The sequence below is a fragment of the Malaclemys terrapin genome, chromosome 1, assembly GCF_027887155.1.
Source record: "Malaclemys terrapin pileata isolate rMalTer1 chromosome 1, rMalTer1.hap1, whole genome shotgun sequence".
NCBI classification, from domain to species: domain Eukaryota; kingdom Metazoa; phylum Chordata; order Testudines; family Emydidae; genus Malaclemys; species Malaclemys terrapin.
This window is the reverse complement of record NC_071505.1, coordinates 154605400-154615987: the sequence shown is the minus strand read 5'-3', so window position 1 is coordinate 154615987 and position 10588 is coordinate 154605400. Positions and strand designations below refer to the sequence as shown.

The following is a 10588-nucleotide window of genomic DNA, read 5'->3' as shown; positions in this document are numbered from 1 at the left end:
CCTTTTGTGCATTACACTCTTCGTTTCATCAACTCTCCATCTCTTCCAATGTCAGCTAAAATCTTCTCTCCCTTTCCTGTGCCTCTCAAATTTCATTTTCCCTCTGTTCCTTATTATTTGGCCTAGTAACTGGCTAGAACAGAACCTCACTAATTATGGTGATGCGCTCTGTGAATGATTGGGTTTTTGGCAGATTAGTGAGTTAAGTGAACAAGGAGGTTAAAAGAGACCCAGGCTACCACATCGCAAAATGTACTTAATTCATTTATTTGACAAATGTTTTAATTATAACATTTCATAGTATGCTAGTAGATACCTAGTATAAGAGAGATGCTTGTGATGGGGTAACTGAATGATTGACTCCATTCATGTCTGTGTTTCTCTTGATCTTAGAATCTTGAGTTTGGTGCACGTCTTCATTATGGGCCTGATCATGTGCCACTGAAGACGGTGGGAACTTTGTTGTTGATTTCATTTGGCGAAGGCTCAAGCCCTAAATGTCTCTAAGGGTACATCCAGACTACCCGCCGTATTGGCGGGTAGCAATTGATTTATCTGGAATCGATATATTGTGTCGCGTTAAGACGCGATATATCGATCCCTGAACGCGCTCCCTGTCAATTCCAGAACTCCACCGGAGTGAGCGGTGGTAGCGGAGTCGACAGGGGAGCTGCGGCCATCGATCCTGCACTGTGAGGACGGGAGTTAAGTTGGAATAAGATATGTCAACTTCAGCTATGGTATTCCCATAGCTGAAGCTGCGTATCTTACATCGACCCCCCCCCCCCAGTGTAGACCAGGCATGAGTGTAAAAAATCCCATATTTGACCTTTCTGGCAGAAGTCATCAGAAGGTCATTTGGATGGACTGCAACTGCACAAGTGTCCTTTTGAGCGACACTCTTGAAATCTGGTAGGCTCATGGACTGCCGATTACATGGGGAAGGGAAAACGAACACTTGAAAGTGAACATTTCCAAACATCACTCTGAGGCTATGTCTACACTGAACTTGGAGGTTGCGACTGGAGCTGGTATGGGCACACTCACACCAGCTTTAATCTAGCGAGCATGGCCAATCTAGAAGTCGTAGCCGCATGGACTCTGATGTGGACTAGGAACATCCGGGATTCTGACCCTCTAACAGCCTACATTGCTGCTGCTACGCTCTATTTTTAGCCCGCTATCTGGATCAGAGCTAGCACCAGTATGTCTTCTCAAGCTGGGAAATCACAGCCCCAGCTCGAAGTGTAGGTATACCCTAAGTTTAAAGGAGATTCAGGCTCCTAATATAAACAGATGAAGCTGCTGTTTGCACTGGTGACTCTGATTTCAAACAGGGGTAAATTCTTCTAATGCAAATAGTGGCTTTGCCTGTCCACGCAAAGGATTTGCACTAGTGCAGTTACACCAATGGCTGGAATTGGGGCAAATCCCCAATATGGACAGTGCCAAGATCCTGGCAATGTGAAATCTCTCTGCAGCACAGTCTCAGTTATTAAACGCTGGGAAAGGGGGAGAGACCAGTGGGGATTGTGTGCCAACTAGAAGGCGTGAAATAGTAATAAAGTGCACACGGGAGAGCTTCTACTGTATTTTAACCTTGTGTGCAGTGGTTCAGGGACGGGAGGCATTTGACACAAAGGCGCAACGCAAAATAATGTTGCACAAGTGCGAAGTGGATAAATACAAAAAGAAATAAACTGCTAATAAAATGTGTGTATATCATAAGCATTTTAGCTGTGAGATGCAGCCACACATAACGTTCAAGGGCGTCCTCCGAGGTTGCAGCTGCAATCATGTTACTAGACTAAAAGGTGCCGTAGGCTGGTACTGTGGTTAACAGCTCCACAGGCAAAGGAGAAGAACTGTAACTTCAGCAGCCAGCTGGTGCTGCTTGATGCTCTCTTTGTGAGTTTAATTGCCCCTTTCCCACCCACCCCAGCCTCTCCAAGTTTGGTATAGGCAGTATGTCTAAAGGTTTTGAAATTGACAGTCAAAGTCTGTCATCCTGCAGATGATGAACTTCCACTGACGATCCCTGCGGGGGAAGAGAGACAAGAGATAGACATTAATGAGGCGAGGGCAACCACAGAGGACAAAATTATACAAATGAGACCAACTTTGCACTAAAGGTGCCTCCAGCTAGCAAACTCTGTCTGCCACTAGCCCAATCAGTTTTCCTCCAAGTGTTACCTGCTGTGCTGTTACATTACGGAAGGCAGCTGAATATTTCAGAAGATTAAAAATGGCCTGCCCTGCCCCCTGACAAACTTAAGAGCATAAGGCTACTGAATTACCCATCAGAAGATATCAACTTTTGATCATGATTTATCTCCAGTAAGCTTCAAAACAGTGACTAGAGGAGAAAAGCCAGGCTGGTTAGGATCAAAAGTCACTGGTCAGGTGATGAGTCACTCTGTAATCTGCGGTACATGAAATGGGTTGGTTGGCTTCAGCTGTCATATGGTACTGGGTAACTAAAGAATTCAGATGTAGAGTAAAATATTGGCAGATGGCAACTGTGATTTAAATTAGTAATGAGTGGCTCTCCAAAGTTTGGAGGTTTCCAGAAGCTCTGATACAGCTAATTGTCTGAGCTTGAGTCTGAACACTGGGTTGGTAATGTTGTGAGAGCTAGTCCAGGCAAAGGAGAGATTTCCTTCCCAGATCATGCACAGTCTCTGTCTTCTGCTGGCAGCCCCATACGGAGCATGCCTCTACGCATTCAGGAAAGACAGGAGGTGCTGTAGAGAATGGAAGACAGATACTGATCTCACATTTGCTGGGATGTGACTCGATTGACTTCAGCTGAGTCACTCTTGACTTACACTGGAGTACATGAGAGAAAAATTTTGCCCCCTGGACTCTCTATAAGTAAAAGTCCTTTCAGTTCAGTTTTAATTTACTGTACATATTATTATGGTAGTTTTCCACATTTTAATGGAGTGTTATTTAGAACAGTGTGTCTCTCACATTAACCAGCAGGGTTTAATCTTTTTTTGAGATTTTTGCATGGCTAGCTAGTTTTGATTGTTGTTTGCTGACATGTATGTTGCCAAGGGCTAATATAATGCCAAACTTATTTTTAGATTCAATTTAAGAAATCATCATAGAATCATAGAATATCAGAGTTGGAAGGGACCTCAAGAGGTCATCTAGTCCAACCCCCTGCTCAAAGCAGGACCAATTCCCAGCTAAATCATCCCAGCCAGGGCTTTGTCAAGCCGGGCCTTAAAAACCTCCAAGGAAGGAGACTCCACCACCTCCCTAGGTAACGCATTCCAGTGTTTCACCACCCTCCTAGTGAAATAGTTTTTCCTGATATCCAACCTGGACCTCCCCCACTGCAACTTGAGACCATTGCTCCTTGTTCTGTCATCTGCCACCACTGAGAACAGCCGAGCTCCATCCTCTTTGGAACCCCCCTTCAGGTAGTTGAAGGCTGTTATATGCGTGCTGATCACAGATGTGTTACTCCTGTGGTCGCTTGGATACCCAGAGATACAGGTACCTCATGCTTCAACAAGGTTTTACAGCTCAAAATTATGGTCTCTTAAATTAGCACCTGTTGTAATGGAGGCTCTAAACTCAAAAGCTCAGATACAGTAACTTTGCCATTAAGAGACATTGTCAAGATAAAAATCAAGCGCCTTTAAAATAAATGTTCTTTACTTCATGTATTAATAATACTATCTATGATATTAAAACAGAGTTTTTGAAACATTAATTTAGACCTCAATCCATCAAACAAACTTAATTTTAAGGCCCATCAACTTTATTTGGGACTGTTCAAGGCACAGGCGCCGACTTTCATTTTTCTGGGTGGGTGCTCTGCCTCCTGCCCCCAGCGCCCCCTGCCCACCACCGAACAGTTGATCGGCGGATGGCTGGTGGGTGCTGAGCATTCACTATTTTTTTTCCATGGGTGCTCCAGCCCCGGAGCACCCATGGAATCGGCATCTATGATTCTGGGCTTACTTTGTACCCTGTGTGCTGTTTGTTTAATCTCTTGCATTTCTCTTAGGGTACCTTGTAAAAAAAAGGTGTGTTCTTAGCTCAGGTTAGCTAACTCAGGTTAAAGTAGCAGTGAGGACATAGCAACTTGGCTTCTAACGCAAGTCAGCCACTCAAATTCAATCCCAGGCTCCTCTAACCTGAGTTAAAGCTGAGTTTCTGTGTCTTAACCTGAGTTAAGAACACACCTGTTTTTGCAGTGTAGACATACGCTTAATTAGGAAGCAAAGCTTTACTGGTCACTTTCACTCTGTGGTTCTCATGTACCTAGTTCTGTTGTATTCGGGTTTCTAACACTTCAGGGAAATATTTAAATCCTCAGATAACCTGTTTCCAATTAAATTAAAAATGTACACTGTTTCTAATCCTATTAGATTAGATTTTTTGTTGTTGTTATACAAAACCTAATTGGGAGCCTAAAACACCTGATAGTTTAGCTAATCTATCTGGGTAGTCAGTGTCTTCCTAGGCAGTTCTATTGCACTTACCACACAGGTAGCTGAATGCCAATGTGTCTTTAATGATGATTCTCATAGCAGTTAAGAGATTTCTCACTATTCAGTTCACTCAAGCAAAGACACAGAAGAACAGATGACAAAAATCTCTGTATACCAAATTATTGAACTTCGTATAAGGCATGCTCCAGAAAAGCTGTGCCTGGGAGTGACTTTTGTGTCCCGCCACTTGCACTGCCAAAACCTGCTGGGTTCCCACAAGGATTGCCGAGGAGGGCATGCTTCATGCATTTTAACGTGTACACCCTACAGTATAATCACGGCCCACTCCATGACCGCAGATTCCAAACCAGGATTTAGGGAGACCTGGACTGGTGGCACTTGGCAGAACAACCTGGATTAGTCATTCTGGCAACTAGAGAGCTGGAATAAACAGCAAGGTCTGTCTGTGTCCAGCTACCTCCCTAAAGATTCCCAGGCTGTGTTACATTAGCCCTTTTTTCTCTAAAATCCCCCACTGCTGCTATCATAGGTTCAGCTCCACCAGTGATAGTGATGGTGGGACAGGGGGCTCCTGGATGTAGCTGGCATTTTAAGCACCATGTCATCGAACCCTGCTCAAAGGTGTTCCAACCAGGAGCCAGCGCCTCGTCTACACTAGTGCTCCCACTGCTACTATCACTGGGGATAGCAGCAGTGGGACATGCTAAAGGGAAAAAACTAGAGTAGCCATGATCTTGGAGTCTTGTCTTCTCTACCGCAAGGGAGACTAGGCACCTCTGATCCAACTGCCTGTCTCTTGCATCGGTTAGTCCTGCCTCTGGTAGGAATAATTTGTGCTACAAGGTTGCCAGTAAGCAATCATCAGCCCCATGCAATTTTGTCAGAAACTATCATTTCTGGGACCGTAAAAGCCTGGGAATTTATTATCATTTCTGCAAATCTACGACTCCCGTGGCATTGTGCCGACAACCTTGGCCAGGGGGAGTCCCTGGTTTGCTGCCAGGGAGCTGGGAAGGTCACTGTGGCCAAGGCATGTCTTCTTTTCCTCCCACTGTAAATTTGGGTGGGCGGGAAAAGTGTTTGAACCCCTAACTCTCCTCTTTCCAGCCACTCTTGGCAACAACTGGCTGCCTCAGTACACCCCAACTCAGTATCTACAACGGTATCCCGTAATGGTGGGTTAGCAAATTGACTTGGTGTCGCTGCTAAAATATCCAGCAGTGAAATAGTTAACTGGGCACTGCATTGTTCTACATTAGGTTCACATTTTGAAGGTTATCTCTGCAACCATGATGGCTAGAGTGGATAATTTATTTTAAGGTGAAGATTTTGGAGCACAATAATGCAGCAATTTCAAAAGCAGACCAATGATATCCATTTGCATGCCTGTATAATCTCATTGTACACAGAACCCTGCTCATAAGGTGGTAACAAATGCTAATGATAAATAATGGTCTGGCATGATTAATACAAAGTAATTAACTCATTCTCTGGAAAGAAATCGGTGTTATATTTCATTACCCTTAATTCTCTGTGCCTGACTTTGCAGCATGCTTCAAAATACAGGGCCTGAAGTTGCTCACTTACACCTTGTTTTATATCACTGATTTCAGTGAAGTTATTCTGCATTTACGTTGTGTCAAAGGGGTGGAAGAATCAGGCCCATTATAGGTAAAATTCTCTATTTTAAACCACTCCATATTGGGCCTTATGAAACACAACAGGTTCTACAGTCCGCTTTTGCAGACCCCCATCCAAATCCGCAGTAGATTAATAGGGTTTCCCTTTTTTGTGTGTCCTTCTACCTAAAACCCAGCTTCTGATTCATTAAGCTGTTTGTGAATGAGTTCTTACACTAATGAGCCAGCTTGATGTATGGGACAGAATATTCATCAGTGTTTGGCCCAATCCACTTTTAAGTTATTGAAGGGATGGGGCTATTCAGTCACATTATGATTGTGTATGTAGCTAAGATGTTGTGCCTTTGCTTTTTATATTCTGCACCCTTTAAATTACTAAGAACTCTCCCTGTGTGCGTAACTCATGTATTTATGCATCACCCTGAACAGAGGAGATGCACGTACTGTCTGTCTTCTCTCATGAAGACTTTACTTTTGTTCCTTTCTGTTACTTTTATTTTAGACAAAGGAAAACAATTTTAGATGGAATATATAGTGTTGCTCTTTGCATATGGAAAAACATGTAATTGAAATCCCCTCAAATTGTTAATGTCAGTTCCCTGAATGTTCACAAACACAGGCATTTTAGTCCCAGTCAAGGCTGAGGGGTGTCCATTAAAGGGAGCTACCCTCCCCCCACTTCATTTATCACAGTCCCTTTTACATGACTGTAAATTGTAAGAATTGGTTTCAAGCATGGGGAATAATCTGAAGTCATGTCGATAAGAATATGGAAATTACTGTACAGGGTCAGACCAATCTGTCCCTGTTGGCACACTGCTTAAAGGAGTTCCAACCAGCAGCCAGCCACCAGCACTAGGCTCTACTCACTGGGTCAGAGAAAATAATCGTACAATCACCATATATAAAAGCTGGGGGTGGTGTTATATTAGGACTGCTGTGAGGTTTCAGAGGGGATATATCTACTGTTATGACAGGGTTTGGGGGTTGGGAGTGGAAGGGGAGTCCCAGTCCTCTTCTCCTTGTACCCCCAATGATAGCACCTAGCAACTGTCTACTTTAATCAAGCTAAAGATGGCAAATGCAGTCTTCAGGGGCTCTGTGGCTATGGCAATTGATGCCAGTGTAAGGGGATTGAGGGCATTGTATCCTTCAGGACTCCACCCTGAAAGGGGCTTCTAATTTGTCAGGAAGCAGCATACATCTGATGTGGATCACCTGCGGCTGATGCAGGGTGGCGCACACAGACTGAGCATGCAAGTGAGCAGAAGGAGCAGTAGATGTGTCTCCACCTCTCCGCATAGAGTTTGCAGCATTTGGCAGTCCTGTGTGGCCTGAGGGCAACGCCAAGCGCTCTATACACCTGCTGTCTCCCCAGTTGCCTTCATGAAGGGTGTGCTGAAATGAGCACCTCTGTCCTTCCAGGGGTATGGGATAGTCAAGCTGGAATTTTAAAGATCTGGATAATTTTATAAACAACAGTATCTAGAGCTAGGCCAGAGCCAAAACTCTAGATCCAAACACCAGTAAATCTGGGGGGAGCACAGATCCACATGTGAACTTTTTGGCTGAGGCCCACTGCTAATAACACTTGTAGCTATGCCTACTAATCAAATCTCATCTAAGCTGATTACCACTGGGGATAGGGGGGTATTCCTCCCCTCCCCCATGTACAGCCCATAACAATTACCCAGGTGCATGAGGACTTACCCAGATGAGGGATAGTGCATTTGATGGACCATCGTTTGATCCAGTATGGCAATCCTATATTCCAGATGGGGGGGAAATACCCACTTTTTCTCCCACTTCCAATAACAACACAAAGCAAAAAGCAAACCTGTCCACAGCAGAGAAAGTAGTAGTTGCTCCCCGGATGTAATGATCATAAGCGTACATCATCATGTCCATATCTTCTCCATAGTGTCCTGGCTGTTCTGTTGTCATACTTTGTCAAGGGAAAAGAAAACACAATTTACCTTTTGGAAGAAACAAGGAATGAAAAAGAATTGACTGAGTGCAGATCAAGTGCCAGAATCTTCACCTCTATTTCTTTGAAAGTTCTTATCCATTGACAACATAATAATGCAGAGCCCTACACATAACATGGTTTTGTTTCTCTTGCATGCAATTTGTTCTTGGAATCCTTTGGGTAGTTACAAAGAATTTAGCTTGTGTAGAGCAGGTCTGATTATTAAACATGGCCTTTCTCCCAGAGTTGCTGCTATCTGAACAAGAATGTAATGCCGGTCTATTTCTTCTGTTTCTGTTGCAAGTATTTTCACTTTCCCAGTATCAGTTTGTTTGGTTTACTATGGCAAAGTGTCCTAAATATTGCCAAGTCAAACAAATGCAACCATCCGAAGAAGTGAGGTTTTTACTCACGAAAGCTTATGCCCAAATAAATCTGTTAGTCTTTAAGGTGCCACCAGACTCCTTGTTGTTTTTATAAATACAACCATGTCTCCATTTATGACTTATACGTATGAACATAACAGCTATTGTGTTCCTCTTTCTTCTCTTTCCTCCTGGTTTGTAGTCACGCTTTAAGAGAGAATGATCTGGATTAAATGTGTACAGTGTAATTTATCCAAGGATCTCAAAGTGCTTCTGCAAACATTAATTAAATAATAGTTACAAGCAAACCTCCTGGGATGTAGGCAAGTAGTATTATTCCCATTTTACAGATGAATAAACAGAGGCACAGAGCGGGTAGGCAGCTTGCCCAAGGTCATCCATCAAGACTCTGGTCGAGGTTGGCAATGGAGATAAGAGGCTGGATTGATCACTGGGTTTATGCAGGTGTAAATTGAGTTATATCAACGTGAATCTGGAGTAACATAGTGATGAATCAGGTTTCAGGAGGAAATTCTGTCCCCATCAAAGTCAATGCAAAACTACCCCTGACTTTAATAGGAGCAGGACTTCACCCCAGGAGTTCTAACTCCCAGTTCCCTGATCTAGGCCCCAATTCAGCAAAGTCCTTGAGGACATTCTTACACACACAAATAGCCCCCTCCCTATTCAGCAAAGCACTCAACTATGCACTTGAAGCCTATTAAAGTCAATGGGATTTAAGCACATCCTTGAATGTTCTGCTGAATAGGGATAGTATTATTGGGATTACTGTACTTACGTGTTAAAGATTAATCTTATGCTTAAGTGTTTTGGTGAATCAGGTCCCTAACCTGTAACTATGGGAACTATCAGAAACTGAAAGAATATTTTAAGGCAAATGTTTCTGATTTTTCAAAAAGATCATATTTACATATTATCTTAGGCTGTTTTATACCAGAACTGTTTCTGTGAAAATTCTCTGGAATTACCACCAATGGCTGTATAATTAAATGCATTTTACATTACTTTGTTTACCATACTATTGAGCTGTTTATTTTCTCTGTACATAGCAGATGTGACTTAATTACAGGTCATTTTCTGCTCTTGAAAATGAAAGGAAAAGACCATCCAGTGCAACATCACAGTTGACCAAATATTATTCCCGGGCAAATGAAAATAAGAATCAGGTTAGAATTCTGATGCTGCTGTTTAAGACCTTAAAGGCATCAGGAGCTGATTCCTTTTTACCCCACAGGCATTCTTCTGCCACCGACCTATCCCCTAACCATACACCATCATCAAACAAATTAGTAGGGTTACCATACGTCCTCTTTTTCCCGGACATGTCTGGCTTTTCGGCACTCAAACCCCCGTCCGGGGGGAATTGCCAAAAAGCCAAACATGTCCGGGAAAATGGCGGCTCTGCTCTTCCCCGACTCTTCGGCTCTGTTTAAGAGCCGGGCTGCCCGAGCGCTACCGGCTTCGGGCAGCCTCCGTGCCTCTGGACCCTGCGTCGCCGGAGCCCGGGAGGGGAAGTGCCCGGCTGGGGGCACAGGGTCCGGAGGCATAGGGGCTGCCCAAAGCCCGAGCGCTACCGGGTTCACGGTTTGCCGGGCAGCCTCCAGACCCTGCGCCCCCGGCTGGGCGCTTCCCCTCCCGGGCACCAACTGCACTGGGGAAGCGCCGGCTGGGGGCGCAGGGTCTGGGGGCTGCCCGGCAAACCCTGAAGCCGGTAGCACTGGGGCAGCCCTTTCCCCCTGGCTGGGAGTGGAAGGGAGGAGGGGCGGAGTTAGAGTGGGGAAGTGGCGGAGTTGGGGCGGGGCTATGGGTGGGGAAATGGGCGGGGCCAGGGCCCGTGGAGGGTCCTCTTTTTTTATTTATGAGATATGGTAACCCTAAAATTAGTGATTGCAGCATGAGTGCATCACTGCCTGGTCTTATCTGAGAAGTGTGTGATCAGGTCTGTGTAACAGCATCCATGTCAGCGTGCCAGTCAGGGGGCTGGCGATCAACCCAGTCTCTGTGGTGCTGTGTTGTTAAGTGATGATCCACATACAACAACATTTCATCACTGATACAGGCAACTGCTGCAGACAACTGGGGGAGAGGGAGGGAAAGCTCAGTGGTTTGATCATTGGCCTG

The 10588-nt window shown here is 44.6% G+C and overlaps 1 protein-coding gene across 1 annotated transcript in view; it reads right to left on the bottom strand.

Moving 5' to 3' along the window:
* Window positions 1-251: 251 nt before the first annotated feature.
* The window catches only part of DPT (dermatopontin), a 29053-nt gene continuing 18716 nt past the window's right edge, over window positions 252-10588 (bottom strand). Inside the window, exons 3-4 of the mRNA XM_054044411.1 lie at window positions 7950-8057; window positions 252-2038 (exon numbers count right to left, since the gene is read on the bottom strand). Coding sequence (XP_053900386.1) covers window positions 1972-2038; window positions 7950-8057 — 175 coding nt within the window. The 3' untranslated portion in view covers window positions 252-1971. The remainder of the gene's footprint in view (window positions 2039-7949; window positions 8058-10588) is intronic.